The sequence below is a fragment of the Salmo salar genome, chromosome ssa19, assembly GCF_905237065.1.
Source record: "Salmo salar chromosome ssa19, Ssal_v3.1, whole genome shotgun sequence".
Classification (NCBI taxonomy): domain Eukaryota; kingdom Metazoa; phylum Chordata; class Actinopteri; order Salmoniformes; family Salmonidae; genus Salmo; species Salmo salar.
The window spans coordinates 58950201-58970597 of NC_059460.1; the positions used below are offsets into that span (position 1 = coordinate 58950201).

General features: G+C 42.3%; 1 protein-coding gene across 2 annotated transcripts in view; it reads right to left on the reverse strand.

The window, feature by feature from the left end:
• Window positions 1–388: 388 nt before the first annotated feature.
• Window positions 389–20397, reverse strand: part of LOC106579182 (heparan sulfate glucosamine 3-O-sulfotransferase 2) — a 33232-nt gene continuing 13223 nt past the window's right edge. Inside the window, exons 1-2 of one of the 2 annotated variants that reach the window (XM_014158843.2) lie at window positions 9150–10710; window positions 389–4617 (exon numbers count right to left, since the gene is read on the reverse strand). In XM_014158843.2, coding sequence (XP_014014318.1) covers window positions 3999–4617; window positions 9150–9670 — 1140 coding nt within the window. In that variant the 5' untranslated portion in view covers window positions 9671–10710 and the 3' untranslated portion in view covers window positions 389–3998. Of the gene's footprint in view, window positions 4618–9149; window positions 10711–20397 lie in introns of those variants that run through there. The other variant, XM_045702555.1, reaches the window with a different exon arrangement.

The window sequence follows — 20397 nt, forward strand, 5'->3', positions numbered from 1 at the left end:
AGAGAGAGAGAGAGAGAGAGAGAGAGAGAGAGAGAGAGAATTGAGATCCTTAACCTCTAGGCAGTCTCCAGAGGGGCTTTTTACCATGAGAGTCTAATCAGAGTGTAGCTGACGTGTGTCCTGCGGATCGCTCCTCTCCAGTCCCCAGGCCTAATTAGGACCCATGTGTACTGTACATAGAGCTGCCTTTCACACTGCCTGTTGGAAAAAGCTCACCTGTGTGTGCTCAACAGGCCACAGAAATGAGCTGCTGGAGAACATGATGACAAGCAGGGGCAGCGGAGGTAGAGGTAGTCCCTCAAACCAGGAGGTCCTTTCGGTTTAATGAATGCCAGCAGAGCAAGCCAGACGGAGAGAACAATTGGAGAGGGAGCGAGAAAGGGAGACAGTTGGAAAGAGAGCGAGAAAGACAGAATGTGGCTTTGGCAACATTTAATCACTTCTGTCAAGACAGTACAGCTTGTTCGGATTTGGGAGAGCGAGAAAGAGAAAGAGAGAGAGAACAGGGGATATGTAAAGAACAAGTAGTCTTTCTTCAACCATTCTCCTCTGTGCTCTCTAGTCTAGCATTAACACATTTATGATGGTCCTTCTCTGTTTTTACTGAGTGGTTATTTACAGCTCTTGAAATTCCCCATGGCACACTAGTATGTCTGGAAGAGAGAGAGAGTCATGGTTAATGAATGAAGGTAAATGAACAGGATCTCTGGTTTGAAGCCCGGTAACTGTTAAATAACAGTAGAGCTACGAGGTAACTCGATGGCACGAGGGTGCTGGCCGTCCTACTTTCCTCTGGACAATGAACACGTGTTCTAAATTCCTCTCCAACAGTTCTTTGAGTAATGGTGAGCTACCGTGGCTATGTCACGCAAAGAAATGAGAACCGCTTCATTTGGTTAGAGCTCAGGCTTTCTCTTGATTCCATTTGTAGGGTCTAAGCTTCACTTTTAATGCACAAATGTTGGTAGGTAAGGCTTTCATTGCATACGGATATTGTAAAATATCTGAACATAACATCAATCCGTAAGCCATTTCATTCTCTTTCATGAGTCATGACTCATGACCAACAGATACAGCAAAAGTATATGTACTGTACATACTGAATTTCCTCTAGTCTAGAATAAGCTATCATAATTGTAAAACATGTATTGCCCCATTTAGATAAGTGCTGATAATGTTTCCTATTAAAAATACAGGCAACTCATTTCTTCACTTCAGAATTGTGACACTTGTTTTGTAAGCCTGAGGCACACGCCTAGACAGCCTGGTTTCAGCATTCCAAGCATGCATCCAAAACCAAACTTCTTCAATACAATCATGTGACAAGTGGGATCCAAGTGGTCCCCAAATCAATTTGACAACCTGCCACAACTAGGCGCTCCCTCCTTTGTCTTTGAAAAGCTATTGTAATTCTGTACCCAACAAGGATATTCCATCACTACTAAACACAACTCAACAATTTGTGGAAATTCTATGATGGCAAAGAGTCATAAATAATAAGAAAGATATTTATTCACGCAATTCACGAAAAAAGGACAATCAAAAATCTAACTTCTGTAGTCTGATGAGCTGAAATGATTTGTCCAAATGGACTGTGTAGCTGTGATGGTACGGCCAAACACTTCACTTTTCAATTGTGACATCAACCTTTTAATTTAGAGGAGATTGATGTGAGTAAGATCGTAAAAGGCAAGAGAAAAAAAGTGTGTATGGGTTACCTTGGGAAAAGGGCGAAATGTCTAAATTCAAACAGAAGTGAGGCCACTGTATTAGAGGTGACCTTCACTGACAGAGAAGGGCTCATAAAGTATTGATCTGATTTGATCTTGCGGGGATTGGGGGATTATATATTTCTTAAGTAATTTTTTTATTGAAACATGAAAAGGGACCTTGCATCATCAAAAGCAGAAGCTAAGTGTTACATGTTACATCATTCTTATCCATGAAATGAAACTGGTTAATTGCTCATTTAGTCCACAGCTAAAATCCTAAACAAATGATTGGGAAATATGATGCTTTTGTGCTATTGCAGTCACATTGTGAGCTTTGCTGTACACTGTAAAATCTTTCCTGTTGTTTTTACGGTAACTTACAGGTTACTTACTTACAGTATGTTACTATACTGTATGTCACGGTATCCAATACTGATACTGTAATCTTTTACCATTGTTTTATGGTAACTTACAGACAACTGGCTGCCTGTAAGTTACTGTAAAACAACAGTACAGTGCATTACTGTAATATGTTTTACGGTAATTGTAATGAATCAATTAATGAATAGATTAATTATTTAAATTCATTGAGGGGAGATGGGGTTTGTATTTTACAGTATTTTACCATAATTACATGGGCTTGGTGCAAGCAGGTTGGCTGCTAGGTAATGTGTTTGCATATTACAGCATATCAATGAATGGTAGTTCGGAAATCTTTATTAAGGCCTCTAGAAGTGTAAGTGATATAAAATACACCATTTTTGTATTTTATATCACTTGCACTTTTAGAGTCCTTAACAAATGCTTCTAAACTGTCAGTGTCTACAGGGCAAAAGAGACCAAAGGACATGGTAAATACTCAACCATTAAAGGTTTGAGACTAGTTGCCATTCCAATAGGTCCCCTATACACATTTAATTGTTGGGGCACTACTATCAGTGAAATTGGTGCAGCACTCTCAGTAACGGGTGGCCAAATGCAGCTTCTTACAAGGCACGCTTCAAAATATATCAATGAGCCAGAAAAAACAATACGACGCAACCACTAGTGGTCAAAAGGTTTTTGGTGCTCCAAAAGTACGGTACTGTATTCTCTGGGGTGGAATTACAGTACCACTCGAAATACAGCAATTCTTTCCCCGCCCAAAATATTTTCTCACAATGCACCATAATTTACAGTCTGCTGCAGTATAATGCTTCACAGTATTTTATTCTTGATTAATGTACATATTTACCACATGAATCAATTGTTTTCATTACAGTGTAATAGTAGGTGTACTTAATTTAGTAAATCATATACATTTAGTACACATCTTGTTTTATAGGTTCACTCCAGAACCTCAATGCTGTGTGCTTACAGTAATGTACTGTTAAAGCAAAGTTTCTTTGTAATTTACAGTATCATTTACTGTTTACGCTTAAAATCACCCAGAGTGCACTGCCATTCATGGCAATTTACTGTAAATAATTAATATGGTACTTTACTGTTAGTTTTATTTTATAATACTGTCAAAACAGCAAGAACGTTTTTCAGTGTATACATGAATCGACAGAGGCTTCCCAGCTCCTACTTCAGTTTGAGTTCAAGCCCAGAGTGCTATTTATCTTTTACAATAATATCCCTCTCTGAAGATGATGCTCACATTTTCCATGGTCTTGGGATTAGTGAGGGGAGTTACATCTATCCCATGACATTTGCTCATTTTATACATTAGTCGGCAACAGAGGAAAGCTAGTCAGCAGGAAAAGGCCAGGAGATTTTCAAAACTTTAGCGGACACTTATCTAAAGCGACTAACAGGACAGTAAGTACAGTGCATTCGGAAAGTATTTACACCCCTTCACTTTTTCCACATTTTGTTACGTTACAGCCTTATTCTAAAATGGATGAAATGTTTTTTTTCCCCCTCATCAATCTACACACTGTACCCCATAATGACAAAGCAAAAAACTATTTTTTTTACAATTTGGCTAATTTATAAAAACATTTCAATTGAAATATCACATTTAATTAAGTATTCAGATCCTTTACTCAGTACTTAGGGTCGTTGTCCTGTTGGAAGTGGTCTGAATACTTTCCGAATGCACTGTACATATTTTTTAAATATGTGTATGTGATCCCTTCAAGACTTGGATCCACGACTTAGCTAGAGCCACACTCTTACCAACAGCCAAATAGGAGGTCCATATAACCACACCAAAAAAACATTTCAACTGTGCGTACATTCATGGATGACATCTTGTCTCTCCTTGTGCCACTTGTAAACTGCGGATCTCCCCACAAATCTCTATTCCCATCTAAAATCATGACCCACCATTTCGTAAAACTTGACATTGTATGGCCTGTAGAAGTCCCGTAGCTGCTCGATAGTGTCGTGATCTATCTGAATGTGGGTTCTACCTTTAGACTTGCCCAGGCAGCGGGGTGAGCTGCTGCTCTCTGGTTTCTTCAGGCAGGGGAAGCCTTTGGTCCTGTTGAAGTAGAAATGTTTGTCCGTGACGATGCGTTTCAGACCCAGGAAGTCCTGCACCCGCGCCAGTTCTCCAGCCGGGTCCGTGATGAGCCGCTCCCCGTTGACGAAGTGGATCTGGGACAGGGGGAAGTAGCGGAGCCAGTTTTCCAGGTGCAGAGCGTACATGCCAATGCGGATGGCGTTCCAAGACGTGTCAACCAATCCTAAACTCTGGTTCTGGAAGGCCAGATCCTGGAAGCTGGGAAGGTCAGGTGTCTTGGACAGGGTCTGTGTGTAGTCAGAGATGACCCGGGTGACAGGGTCGCGCACCACCACGATCAGCTTGGTGTCCCGGGACATGGCGGAGATCCGGCGAGGTGTCTCCCTCGTTACAAAGTAGCTGGGCGTCTTCTCCATGGTGATCTGGCTCTCCATAGTCCGTGGCATCAGGCATCTGAATGAGGAGGAAGAGACAGACAATTAATACACAATTAATACATGATTAAGAAGAATGGGTCAGCAATGCCATTAGAAATATATATTTATACACAGTGCAATCAGAAAGTAGTCGGACCCCTTGACTTTTTCCACATATTATTACGTTACAGCCTTATACTAAAATGGTAAATTGTTTATTTTTTCTCATCAATCTACACACAATACCCCGTAATGACAAAGCAAAATCAAGTTTTTACAAATTGTTGATAATTTATATTAAAAAAAGAAAACTGATATCACCTTTACATAAGTATTCAGAACCTATAATCAGCGCTTTGTTGAAGCACCTTTGGCAGCGATTACAGCCATGAGTCATCTTCGGTATGACGCTACAAGCTTGGCACACCTGTATTTGGGTAGTTTCTCCCATTCTTCTCTGCAGGTCCTCTCAAGCTCTGTCTGGTTGAATGGAGAGTGTCACTGCACATCTATTTTCAGGTCTCTCCGGAGATGTTCGATTGGGTTCAAGTCTGGGCTCTGGCTGGGCCACTCGAGGCCATTCAGAGACTTGTCCCGAAGCCACTCCAGCATTGTCTTGGCTGTGTGCTTAGGGTCGTTATCCTGTTGGAAGTTGAACCTTCACCCCAGTCTGAGGTCCTGAGCACTCTGGAGCAGGTTTTCATCAAGGATCTCTCTGTACTTTGCTCCGTTCATCTTCCCCTCAAACCTGACTAGTCTCTGCTGCTGAAAAACATCCCCACAGCATGATGCTGCTACCACCATGCTTCACTGTAGGGATGGTGCCAGGTTTCCTCCAGACGTGACACTTGGCATTCAGGCCAAAGAGTTCAATCTTGGTTTCATCGGACCAGAAAATCTTGTTTCTCATGGTCTAAGAGTCCTTTAAGTGACTTTTGGCAAATTCCAAGCAAGCTGTCATGTGCCTTTTACTGTGAAGTGGCTTCTGTCTGGCAACTCTACACTAAAGGCCTGATTGGTGGAGTGCTGCAGAGATGGTTGTCCTTCTGGAAGGTTCTCCCATCTCCACAGAGGAACTCTGGAGCACTGTCAGTGACCATCAGGTTCATTGTCATTTCCCTAACCAAGGCCCTTCTCCCCAGATTGCTCAGTTTGGCTGGGAGGCCAGCTCTAGGAAGAGTCTTGGTGGTTTCAAACTTCTTCCATTTAAGAATTATGGAGGCCACTGTGTTCTTGGGGACCTTCAATGCTGCAGAAATGTTTTGGTACCATTCCCCAGATCTGTGCCTCGACACAATCGTGTCTCAGAGCTCTATGGACAATTCCTTAGACCTCAAGGCTTGGTTTTTGCTCTGACATGTTACTGTCAACTGTTGGTGCTTATATAGACAGGTGTGTGCCTCAATTGAACTTACCACAGGTGGACTCCAATCAAGTTGTAGAAACATCTCAAGGATGATCAATAAAAAAAGGATGCACCTGAGCTCAACTTCGAGTCTCATAACAAATGGTCTGAATAGTTATGTAAATAAGGTATTTCTGTTTTTTGTTTTTCATAAATTTGCCTAGAAGGCCAGCATCCTGGAGTCGCCTTTTCACTGTTGACGTTGAGACTGGTGTTTTGCGGTTACTATTTAATGAAGCTGCCAGTTGAGCACTTGTGAGGTGTCTGTTTCTCAAACTAGACACTCTAATGTATTAGTCCTCTTCCTCAGTTGTGCACCGGGGCCTCCCACTCCTATTTCTATTCTGGTTAGAGCCAGTTTGCACTGTTCTGTGAAGGGAGTAGTACACAGCGTTTTGCGAGGTCTTCAGTTTCTTGGCAATTTATTGCATGAAATAGCCTTCATTTCTCAGAACAAGAATATACTGATAAGTTTCAGAAGAAAGTTCTTTGTTTCTGGCCATGTTGAGCCTGTAATCGAACCCAGAAATGCTGATGCTCCAAATACTCAACTAGTCTAAAGAAGGCCAGTTTCATTGCTTCTTTAATCAGCACAACAGTTTTCAGCTGTGCTAACATAATTTCAAAAGGATTTTCTAATGATCAATTTGCCTTTTAAAATGATAAACTTGGATTAGCTAACACAACGTGCCATTGGAACACAGGAGTGATGGTTGCTGATAATGGACCTCTGTACGCATATGTAGATGTTCCATTAAAAATCATCCGTTTCCAGCTACAATAGCCATTTACAATATTAACAATGTCTACACTGTATTTATGATCAATTTGATGTTATTTTAATGTGTGTGTGTGTGTGTGTGTGTGTGTGTGTGTGTGTGTGTAAAAAAGAAACATCCTCTCACTGTCAACTACGTTTATTTTCAGCAAACTTAACATGTGTAATTATTTGTATGAACATATCAATATTCAACAACTGAGACATCAACTGAACAAGTTCCACAGACATGTGACTAACAGAAATGGAATAATGTGTCCCTGAAAAAAGTTGGGGGTCAAAATCAAAAGTAACAGTCAGTATCTGGTGTGGCCACCAGCTGCATTAAGTACTGCAGTGCATCTCCTCCTCATGGACTGCACCAGATTTGCCAGTTCTTGCTGTGAGATGTTACCCCACTCTTCCACCAAGGCACCTGCAAGTTCCCGGACATTTCTGGGGGGAATGCCCCTAGCCCTCACCCTCCGATCCAACAGGTCCCAGACGTGCCCAATGGGATTGAGATCCGGGCTCTTCACTGGCCATGGCAGAACACTGACATTCCTGTCTTGCAGGAAATCACGCACAGAACGAGCAGTATAGCTGGTGGCATTGTCATGCTGGAGGGTCATGTCAGGATGAGCCTGCAGGAAGGGTACCACATGAGGGAGGAGGATGTCTTCCCTGTAATGCACAGCTTTGCGATTGCCTGCAATGACAACAAGCTCAGTCCGATGATGCTGTGACACACCACCCCAGACCATGACGGACCCTCCACCTCCAAATCGATCCCGCTCCAGAGTACAGGCCTCGGTGTAATGCTCATTCCTTCGACGATAAACGCGAATCCGACCACCACCCCTGGTGAGACAAAACCGTGGCTCGTCAGTGAAGAGCACTTTTTGCCAGTCCTGTCTGGTTCAGCAATGGTGGGTTTGTGCCCATAGGCGATGTTGTTGTCGGTGATGTCTGGTGAGGACCTGCCTTACAACAGGCCTACAAGCCCTCAGTCCAGCCCCTCTCAGCCTATTGCGGACAGTCTGAGCACTGATGGAGGGATTGTGTGCTCAACACATGGTCCTGAAAAAGGGATGCTTTTTTGTTGTTGCTGAGTTTATATATATATATATCCATTGGATAGGCGCAGTGAAATGTGTTGTTGATCCTATACCTACAGTATATTTAGTAATTGTATACTAACTTAGTATGTAAAGAGTATGAGTACGTTATGGCCATAGACATCAAGGGAGGTCCAGTTTGGCTATGGGCCTGTTTCCAGTGAAACATAAAAACAATAAGGACACTTTACCAATGTCACAGAAGGTAGTTGCCACAAGAGACTTGTGTGGGAAAGATCTCTCTCTGTCTTTCTCATATACTGTAACTAGCTCAGTCCCAGGTTCAGCAGTAATAAATCACCTGTGAGATGTAATGTAGATTGGACAGAGGAAAATGACTCTCTGGGTCATAACTGGGTCAAACAAGTAGGCCACCGAAACTTTTGGTTGTTTTCTGTCAGGTACACCGATTTTATTTTTGATCACTTCAAGTTCTAAAACTCACTCAAAACGCATGCATAGCTCTGTCTGATTTAATTTCATTAAATGGTATCCTATTCATTGATAAGAAGAAAACAGTTGCAGACAATGGCTAAAAATACAGTTGCAATAAATCAGCAGCTTTTAGCCTACTGTTGACAAATAGACACATCATGGATCAATCTTCTGAAGACACATTCTGAAAAAGAAAGCATCTTTATTTGGAAAGTAATGGCCACTGATGCTCAAGGTCGTTTTTTGATGGATGACAAAAACATCTGAGTTGATGTGGCACAAAATATCTTCCAATTACTGTCATCCTCCACTGACCACGGTCAACATGACTGTCAACATGACATGGAACTGTTGTTTGTACTTGTTTCTCTGACATTGCCTTTGAACAGATGGACAGGTCACTGGAGGCGATATTCTCCAGGCTACACACTAGTCATGTAATTCAATGATTCAACGCTCTTCTCCACTGACGATTGCATTGTCTCGTTCAACAGACAGACTAGTAGGCTACAATTAATTATTATGGCAAAAAACTAAGCTAGAGGAGGGATGTAAACTAACGTTAAGATGTGAGGGAAAATTATTAGGTTAATGGGTTTCAGGAGAATGACAATAAATTACAGCGAGATTAATACACGTATTGAGCCTTCCACAAGGCTGCTTTTCACAAAATGTACCTTTTTACAAAATGCCTCTTTACAAAAATCAGGACTAACAGCAAGAGCTAATTTATCTTAAAAATCCAATGCATGATGAATTCGCGGGCAACACATCCGTTGGCATGACGGTTGGCTTCCGTTAATGAGCTCCCTAGGTCGACACCTGTGCAGGTGTAAAATGAGTTATTGTCTTACCTGTACCAGTCTAGTCCACGGTCATAGTTCCTGTCGAAAAAATGCGTTTCTGTGCCGACCGCCCGTACGTCCGGATGGATTCTTATAAACTCCAAGACAGCTCTTGTGCCGCCCTTTTTAACACCGACAATGATGGCATTTGGCAACTTCTTATTCCCGAACTTCCCACTGCCCATGTTGTTAGTGGTAGGACGGTCTGATGTGTTATTCCGAACTGTGTTGAGATTAACCGAGGCGTTGCTTTGGTTCGCTTCGTGGAGAGAGATTTCCCTTGTCCCTCTCGCGTTCAATGGCAAAGTGCAGTAAAGAGATTTCTGCTGAAGTTTTTTGCCTCCATCACTCCTGAGGCGCAGGCAGTTCTGCGTTGGATCACTTGGTTTTTGCATGATAGCATCAGAAGAAAATAAGAGACAGTAGCATATATATGATAGTGATAGAGATAGGGAAAATATGCAGATGCATGTCCTGGTATGCCTATATGAAGACGGCGCAACTCGGCTATAGAGGAGAATGCATGCCATATCTCCATGGATATAGATGGTGCATGTTTTTTTTTGGATCGATTATATACTTGTTATCTGCGTTGTCGTTAAAAGAGTGAAGACAAAACGTAGCCTATATCCACGGGCATATAAACCCATTACGCAGCTCTGACTAATATCTTCATTCCCCCAAAACTGCCCTGGGAACAGTTTAAGTGGTGTCTTAAAGCCCACATTACAAATAGCAATCAGGGTATTCCATTCAAGCTTGTTTCAGATATCCGAATTATTTCAATATTGCGCCACATTACTTCACTTCATCCTGGATCGAACCACCAAAATCACTCAGGTGTGTGCTTGCGTGAGGAAATAGTAGCCTACTGTTATGTTTTACTTCTTCACTCAGTTAAAAAAACTCCTTTCCGTTATGAAATCTTGAACACATCCTATTGTCAAATCCTTGTGTTTCTTATTTGCGCACTAGCTCGAAAAGCTGGGAGCGTGCGGCGCAGTTCTCTCCGTTCCGTCTACTTCACAAGACTGCCAGTGCCAATACAAGAGAAAAATATACATTATTAAAGGTACGCCTGACGTCAGTTATCATCGTTTCTTTTTTTGGAGAAAAAATCTGTAGGTTCCTCTAGCCTACCCAAATCTTGGTTTATCATAATATTTGAATTGCGCCATAGGCTTTCATTGATTTATTGCTGCTTGTCCACTGTAATGTATTAGAATATGTCTTGTATTTTGTCATCAGACCTGCTGAACCAATGCTTATGCCAGCCATGGTGTCTAGAAGGGTTAATCTTTGACTATAGCATATCTATCATTATATAAATGTTATGACAACAATTACGAGGCTACATGTCATTCATATATTATATACTGTATATAAATACTGAGTGTACAAAACATTAGGAACAGCTTCCTAATGTTGAGTTCGACCCCCCTTTGCCTTCAGAACATCCTCAATTTGTTGGGCTGTGGACTGCAAGGTGTCGAAAGCGTTCCACAGGGATACTGGCCCATGTTGGGCTCCCGAGCTGGCGCAGCAGTCTAAGGCACTGCATCTGGTCCCGTGTGGCTCAGTTGGTAGAGCATGGTGTTTGCAACGCCAGGGTTGTGGGTTCGATTCCCACGGAGGACCAGTACGGAGAAAAGAATGTATGAAATGTATGCATTCACTACTGTAAGTCGCTCTGGATAAGAGCATCTGCTAAATGACTAAAATGTAAATCTCAGTGCTAAAGGTGTCGATTCCAGGCTGTATCACAACCGGCTGTGATTGGCAGTCCCATACGGCGGTGCACAATTGGCCCAGTGTCGTTAGGGGTTTGGCTGTGGTAGGCTGTCATTGTAAATAAGAATTTGTTCTTAACTGACTTGCCTAGTAAAAAAAAAAAAAATGTTGAGTCCAATGCTTCCCACAATTGTTTCATGTTGGCTGGATGTGCTTTGGGTGGTGGACCATTGTTGATACACACAGCAAACTGTTGAGAGTGAAAAATCCAGCAGAATTGCAGTTCTTGACACACTCAAACCGGTGTGCCTGGCACCTAGTACCTTACCCCCTTCAAAGGCACTTCAATCTTTTGTCTTGCCCATTCACCCCTTAAATGGCACACATACACAATCCATGTCTCAATTGTCTCAAGGCTTAAAAATAATTCTTTAACCTGTCTCCTCCCCTTCATCTACGCTGATTGAAGTGAATTTAACAGGTGACATCAATAATAATAATATATATATACACAAAAGTATGTGGACACCCCTTCAAATTCAGGTGTGGATATTTCACCCATACAACATTGTAATCAACATCCAAGGCAGTTATTGGACGCCAATGTTGATATCCTCGCTCTGTGTTCATGTACACTACCTGGCCAAATGTATGTGGACAAGCATTCAAATGAGTGGATTCGGCTATTTCACATCCATTGCTGACAAGTGTATAAAATCGAACACACTGCTATGCAATCTTCATAGAAAAACATTGACAGTAGAATGGCCCATACTGAAGAGCTCAGTGACTTTCAACGTGGCACCGTCATAGTATGCCACCTTTCCAACATGTCAGTTCATAAAATTTCTGCCTTGCTAGAGCTGCCCCGGTCAACTGTAAGTGGTGTTATTGTGAAGTGGAAACATCTAGGAGTGACAACGGCTCAGCCATAAAGTGGTAGGCCACACAAGCTCACAGAATGGGACCGCCGAGTACTGAAGCTCGTAGCATGTAAAAACCATCTGTTCACTCACTACCGAGATCCAAACTGCCTCTGGAAGCAATAACTGTTCATCGGGAGTTTCATAAAATGGGTTTCCATGGCCGAGCAGCCGCACACAAGCCTAAGATCACCATGCGCAATGCCAAGCGTCGGCTGGAGTGGTGTAAAGCTCGCTGCCATTGGACTCTGGAGCAGTGGAAACGCGTTCTCTGGAGTGATGAATCACGCTTCACCATCTGGCAGTCCGACGGACGAATCTGGGATTGGCGGATGCCAGGAGAATTCCACAAGTCCCAATGCATAGTGTCAACTGTAAAGTTTGATGGAAGAGGAATAATGGTATGGGGCTGTTTTTCATAGTTCGAGCTAGGTCCCTTAGTTCCAGTGAAGGGAAATCTTAATGCTATAGCATACAATGACATTCTAGACAATTCTGTGTTTCCAACTTTGTGGCAACAGTTTGGGGAAGGCCCTTTCCTATTTCAGCATGACAATACTCCCGTGCACAAAGCGAGGTCCATACAGAAATGGTTTCTCGAGATTGGTGTGGAAGCACTTGACTGGCCTGCACAGAGCTACACTGACCTCAACCCCATCGAACACCTTTGGGATGAATTGGAACGCCGAATGCAAGCCAGGCGTAATCGCCAAACATCAGTGCCTGACCTCACTAATGCTCTTGTGGCTGAATAGAAGCACGTCCCCACAGCAATGTTCCAACATCTAGTGGAAAGCCTTCCCAGAAGAGTGGAGGCTGTTGTAGCAGCAAATGGGGGACGGACTCCATATTAATGACCATGATTTTGGAATGAGATGTTCGACGAGCTGGTGTCCACATACTTTTGGTCATGTAGTGTATATATTCAATGAACAAAAATATAAACACAACGTGTAAATTGTTGGTCCATGTAATGTGTAAATTGTTGGTCTCTCAGATTTTGTTCACAAATTTGTTAACATCCCTGTTAGTGAGCACTTCTTATTTGCCAAGGTAATCCATCCACCTGACAGATGTGGCATATCAAGAAGCTGATTAACAAGCATGATCATTACATAGGCGCACCTTATGCAGGGGACAATAAAAGGCCACTCTAAAATGTGCAGTTTTGTCACACAACACAATGTCACAGAAAAATTGGGCAGTACGTCCAACAGGCCTCAAGAGACCACATGTATAGTGTCGTACAAGCGAGCGGTTTGCCGACGTCAACATTGTGTACAGAGTGCCCCATGGTGGCGGTGGGGTTATGGTATGGGCAGGCATAAGTTACGGACAACAAACACAATTACATTTTATTGATGTCAATTTGTATGCAAAGAGAGAGCTTGACGAGATCCTGAGGCCCATTGACGTGCCATTCATCCGCCACCATCACTTCATGTTTCAGTATGATAATGGACGGCAACATGTAAGCAATTCCTGGAAGCTGAAAATGTCACAGTTCTTCCTTGGTCTGCATACTCACAAGACATGTCACCGATTGAGCACGTTTGGGATGCTCTGGATCGACGTGTACGACAGCCAATATCCAGAAACTTCACACAGCCAGTAAAGACGATTGGGACATTCCACAGGCCACAATCGACAGCCTGATCAACTCTATGCGAAAGAGATGTGTCGCACTGCATGACGCAAATGGTGGTCACACCAGACACAGAATGGTTTCTGATCCTCGCCCCTACTTTTTTATAAAGGTATCTGTGACCAACAGATGCATATCTGTATTCCCATGGATATGAAATCCATAGAGTAGGGCCTAATGAATTTACTTCAGTTGACTGATTTTCTTATATGAACTGTAACTCAGTAACATCTTTGCAATTGTTGTATGTTGCCTTTTATATTTTTGTTTAGTGTATACATAAACTCAGCAAAAAAAGAAACGTTCCCTTTTTCAGGACTCTGTCTTTCAAAGATAATTTGTAAAAATGTAAATAACTTCACAGATCTTCATTGTAAAGGGTTTAAACACTGTTTCCCATGCTTGTTCAATGAACCATAAACAATTAATGAACATGCTCCTGTGGAACGGTCGTTAAGACACTAACAGCTTACAGACGGTAGGTAATTAAGGTCACAGTTATGAAAACTTAGGACACTAAAGAGGCCTTTCTACTGACTCGGAAAAACACTAAAAGAAAGATGCCCAGGGTCCCTGCTCATCTGCGTGAATGTGCCTTAGGCATGCTGCAAGGAAGCATGAGAACTGCAGATGTGGCCAGGGCAATAAATTGCAATGTCCATAGTTTGAGACGCCTAAGATGGCGCTACAGGGAGACAGGACAGACAGCTGATCGTCCTCGCAGTGGCAGACCACGTGTAACAACACCTGCACAGGATCGGTACATCTGAACATCACACCTGCGTGACAAGTACAGGATGGCAACAACAACTGCCCAAGTTACACCAGGAGCGCACAATCCCTCCATCAGTGCTCAGACTGTCCGCAATAGGCTGAGAGAGGCTGGATTGAGGGCTTGTAGGCCTGTTGTAAGGAAGTTCCCTACCAGACATCACCGGCAACAACTTCGCCTATGGGCACAAACCCAACGTCGCTGGACCAGACAGGACTGGCAAAAAGCTCTTCACTGACGAGTCGCGGTTTTGTCTCACCAGGGGTGATGGTCGGATTCGCGTTTATCGTCGAAGGAATGAGCGTTACACCAAGGCCTGTACTCTGGAGCGGGATTGATTTGGAGGTGGAGGGTCCGTCATGGTCTGGGGCGGTGTGTCACAGCATCATCGGACTGAGCTTGTTGTCATTGCAGGCAATCTCAACGCTGTACGTTACAGGGAAGACATCCACCTCCCTCATGTGGTACCCTTCCTGCAGGCTCATCCTGACATGACCCTCCAGCATGACAATGCCACCAGCCACACTGCTCATTCTGTGCGTGATTTCCTGCAAGACAGGAATGTCAGTGTTCTGCCATGGCCAGCGAAGAGCCCGGATCTCAATCCCATTGAGCATGTCTGGGACCTGTTGGATCGGAGGGTGAGGTCTAGGGCCATTCCCCCCAGAAATGTCCGGGAACTTGCAGGTGCCTTGGTGGAAGAGTGGGGTAACATCTCACAGCAAGAACTGACAAATCTGGTGCAGTCCATGAGGAGGAGATGCACTGCAGTACTTAATGCAGCTGGTGGCCCCCCCTTTGTTCAGGGGCACATTATACAATTTCTGTTAGTCACATGTCTGTGGAACTTGTTCAGTTTATGTCTCAGTTGTTGAATATTGTTATGTTCATACAAATATTTACACGTGTTAAGTTTGCTGAAAATAAACGCAGTTGACAGTGAGAGGACGTTTCTTTTTTTGCTGAGTTTATATAGTGTGTGTGTGTGTATATGTGTTACAAGTGTGTTTGTCCTTGTGATGGTATGGATCAGTGTGTCAGTCTGTGAAGTGACCTCACCCACACATTATTCCCAGACATCCCTCTGGAGATTAGTGAGTGGGGGAAACCAGATCCACATCATCCACATCCTGGTCAGTCTTACCCCCAGATGACTGATACATACAGCCAGATAAGAAACCATAGGAGAAAAGGAAACGATCAGGGGAGAGCTGCTCCAGAGCAGGGAGGAGTTGAGGTGTCAACTGTGCTCCCGTAGGTGTCCACGCCGGCCCAATCTCAGTGCTCTTTGATTAAAGAATGATTTATTGGCCCGGTCGGAGAGGCTCGCTCAGCAATCCGTCTCCTGAATGAGTTTTTCTCCCAGGCAGAGGCGGGTAAATCATACCCTTGGCGCGAGAAGCCTGGCTGGACAGTGTCAGCATGGCGATACGGGCTGGTGATTAAATGTTATAATCACCGCTGCTGAGCGTGCACTGTGTTGTGGCACAACTGCCCATTTATCAGACTAACAGTTAGCCTGGGGGGCAGCGTCTATCTGATTACCCCCTCCTAAATCTGATCAGACACTCAGCACTTATAAATACACTGACGCAATGTTTACATTATAGATATGCTGAACTATGACTATTCTATCAATCTACTTTATCAATATATTTATATTTATAGTCGGAGGATTCATTTCATATCACCTCGCACGTTTGTCATACTAAGGTCAGCCTGGAGGCAGTATCTGATCACTCCAACAAATCTGATCAGACACTTAGCCCTTAAATACCCTGACAAAATATGATTGTATTATAAAAATGTTGATTCTTTGAATTTGTATCTAAAGGGGTTTCGTATAATGAGTCAATGAAATGAACTATTGAAGTAAGTCTTTGAAGAGGAATAACTAAATTAAGTTAAATAGAAAACATACAATTTGACTTTACACATATTGCAATCTCAGGGGTGTAGAGCAGTTTGTCTAGTAGTGTCTGGCTGATCCTAGTTCAGACTGAATGGTTTTGTAATTGAATTTCTGGCTGTGATCCAAATGAGAACGGTATCTGTTGATAATTGTCCCTATAGGCTGCTGCTTTATTTGTCATTGTAGAAGAGTCTACAGCTGCCACAGAACTATTTGCAAGTGGAATGAGGCCTACTCATAAGGCCTTGTGTGACAGGGTAAGATCCTTAGTTTCCCAGGGGACCCTAATTAGTGGTGAATATATAAAAGGGATTAAAATAACCCTTTAGGCCTTTGTGAGAGCTTTGTCCTGAAGGGGTTATGGCTAGAAGGGATCCAGCTTTCGTCAAATAAACATCAAAAGTTGAACGTTTTTACATTTTAGCTAACCCTTACCCTTTTCATAACCTTAACCTAACTCTCTTAACCTGCTACATTAATTCTCCTAACCTGCTACGTAAGTTCTCCTAACCTGCTACGTACAGTGCATTCGGAAGTATTCAGACTTCTTGACTTTTTCAAAAAGAAATGTTACAGCCTTAGTCTAAAATATATGAAATAAAATGTTTTCCTCATCAATCTACACAAAATACCCCATAATGACAAAATGAAAACAGGTTTTTAGAATTATTTGCAAATGTATTGATGTATTGTAACAGATACCTTATTTACATAAGTATTCAAACCCTTTGCAATGAGACTTGAAATTGAGCTCAGGTACATCCTGTTTCCATTGATCATCCTTGAGATGTTCCTACAACTTGATTGGAGTCCACCTGTGGTAAATTCCATTGATTGGATATGATTTGGAAAGGCACACAACTGTCTATATAAGGACCCACAGTTGACAGTGCATGTCAGAGCAAAAACCAAGTCATGAGGTCGAAGGAATTGTCCGTAGAGTTCCGAGACAGGATTGTGTCGAGGCACAGATCTGGGGAAGAGTACTAAAACATGTCTGCACCACTGATGGTCCTCAAGAACACAGTGGCCTTCATCATTCTTAAATGGAAGAAGTTTGGAAAAACAAACTCTTCCTAGAGCTGGACGCCTGGCCAAACTGAGCAATCGGGGGAGCAGGCGTTGGTCAGGGAGGAGATCAAGAACCCGATGGTCACTCTGACAGAGCTCCAGAGTTCCACTGTGGAGATGGTTGTCCTTCTGGAAGGTTCTCCCATCTCCGTAGCACTCAACCAATAAGGCCTTGGTCAGAGTGGTCAGACAGAAGCCATTCCTCAGTAAAAGGCACATGACAGCCTGCTTGGAGTTTGCCAAAAGGCACCTAAAGGACGCTCCAACCATGAGAAACAAGATTCTCTGGTCTGATTAAACCAAGATTGAACTCTTTGGCTTGAATGCCAAGCGTCACGTCTGGAGGAAACCTGGCACCATCCCTACAGTGAAGCATGGTGGTGGCAGCATCATTATTGATGCCCGTTTTGGGCTGGATGTGTCAATGTGTAGTTCATACATACATACATACATACATACATACATACATACATACATACATACATACATACATACATACATCATCTATGAAAATAATTCCTGTTTTACCTCATGTCATGTCCTGACCATAGAAAGCTGTTCTTTTCTATGGTAGAGTAGGTTAGGGCGTGACGGGGGTTATGTTCTAGTTTTGTATTTCTATGTTGGGTTTTGTTTGGGATGATCTCCAATTAGAGGCAGCTGGTCCTCGTTGTCTCTAATTGGAGATCATACTTAATTAAGTAGGTGTTTTTTCCACCTGGGTTTGTGGGAGATTGTCTTTGAGTTAGTGTATGTTTCACCTCTGCGTCACGGTTTGTTGTTTTGTTATTCTGTTTATTTATATGTATTGCATAGTTTCACAGTGAAAATAAAATGTGGAACGACACACACGCTGCACTTTGGTCCGCTCCTTCCTACGACAAACGTGACACCTCAATTAGCCACAAAATTCCTAGATTGAAAGGGACTATTTCTTGAAGCTGTGCTGTGCAATTTTCCCTACATTTCACAGCACGTGGGCCAGCCCCCAAGCAATTAGAGTTTCAGCCAATGAGCTTCAGCCCCTTGCCATATGAGTGATGGCTAGGAAGATGCACATGATTCACCCACAGTAGAGAGAGAGAGAAATTACATGGTGTACAAATCTGCACATATGTAACGTAGTACACAATTTTCGGGGACCTCAAATGGCTCGTGAGTGCTACTTTCAGAACTACTGGCTAAAAAGTAAACAAAAGAACCAGAGAATCTCTTTAAAGTTGCTGCTCCCTTGTCCTTGCCTATACACTAGAAGTTACAACACATAGTCTCTAACACTATCTCAGATGAGTGTGGCCTTTGGTATTTACAGTAAGTCACCATGTTTACTGTCAATGAGAGAAGCACCAAGAGACTAAAATATGTGCTTTCTCTATTACTCTATAAAACCTTTAGTGTCATCAACTAAATTAACGTTAGTACTGCATTGAACGAAATCTCAATTGACATAAAAAATACAAACTCAGATATAGGGTCAAAATATGAGAAGACAAGACAATCATTTTTGGGGAGTAGTCATGTACAGTCCCCTTCTAAGAGAGAAAGAAGGGGAGGAGTTAAGCCCTGAGTTCTTGTGAAATGAAAGTGAAAAATAGATTTTCTGTATAGTCATATGGCAGATCTGGAGAGAAGTTTGTTTGTTTTTAATGACTATTTCGCATTTCTATTGATATTAATCTGATAAAAAACGTTTTTTATCAGAAGTGGCAGTAAGGTAGGGGGTATATCTAATATTTTTACTTTCCAAAAATAAACATACATTTCTATCATAAAACAAAAAATTCTGAAGAGAGAGAAACACAGGATATACAACATGTGTTACACAGTATGTGTTTTTGCACTTGAGAGAAATAGAGAATAGGATGAATAGAAAAGTAGCTTAACGATGTGTATAGTTATGGATTCCAACTTTCTTTTCTGCAGGCAAAATGGCAGAGGCTGGTTTTCCTAGTAAGTCAACACGTCACTTTCTCAGGAGTTATTGGTTGCTTTTCTTGTATTAATGTACTATATACAAACCACAGTTTAGTCAGTAGATCTATGTCATAGATTATAGATTTGGAGCAGACATGGGATTGTTGTTGAGTCACAAACGGTTAAATAAACATCGTTTCCTGTAATCATTGTCACAAAAACGGAGCTCAACAGGACACACCTTCACATAAAGTCAACTCTGTCAGCACCAAAAAGCATGGTCATGAAGTAAAAAAATACTGTTTAATCTTTAATAAAACAGATATCCTCTTGCAGGTAAGCCAAGGATGGGAAAAGTATGCACCTGTGTCGTAGGTCATACTTTCAATTCTGATAAGGACTTGGTAAGACAACTCACTGGCCGAGAAGACTGTACTGAAGTGTCACTAGAGGAGAGTGATGTCATCATAATGATCTGTCCTATGTTCAGTGACTTTGGAACTCTGGACCTTGATATACAATTGGAGGTGGTCTCAAAACACCTAGGTATGTATCAAGAGGCTAATTACCTGAATACATGCTTTATTTGTTAGAGTTCTTAAACTAACCTTGTTCATCCCTCACTCTCTTGACAGCTGGTAAACCTGTTGTTCTGGTGGTGCTGCATCATGACACTTTCGACCCAGACTCCGCTATACCTGACAGCAGCAGACTAGTGACCAGGGGCAAGGTAATACTCACAGTGGACTGTCTATTTAATCACAGAGGACTGCTGGACTGTCCTCGCAATAAAGAAGCAGTCGATATGATTCTGAAGAGGCTAAACGTACAACCAAAGTTATAGTTACAACTTATAGTCCACTTGAAGTTATTTAGCACCGCAGTCGCCCCTCGCCTGTTTGGGTGGGTTGAGTTTTGGCCAGTCTGGCGACATAAATTAGTTAAAAGACAATTAAGAAAGGGAGTTCCAAACTTCTCTGCCAATAACAGCTAGTTTTCAGTTTTCCCCTCCCCACTCAGACCACTCCCAGACAGTCCTAGGAAAATTATGTTTAGCTCAATGTATGATTGAATTGTATAAGGACTTCTTTCAATCAACTTATGGAAACCACCAAAATGACTATTGAAGGGATGCAATGAATTGTATATTGATATTGAATTGAGTTTAACTGACACAAGTTGAATATATTGTACATTAAACAACAACAACAAAAAACTATTGTAAAAGTAATTAAACAGTTTTCCCTATTGAATGTGCATTGATTGAAACCTGGAGTCATCTGAAATAA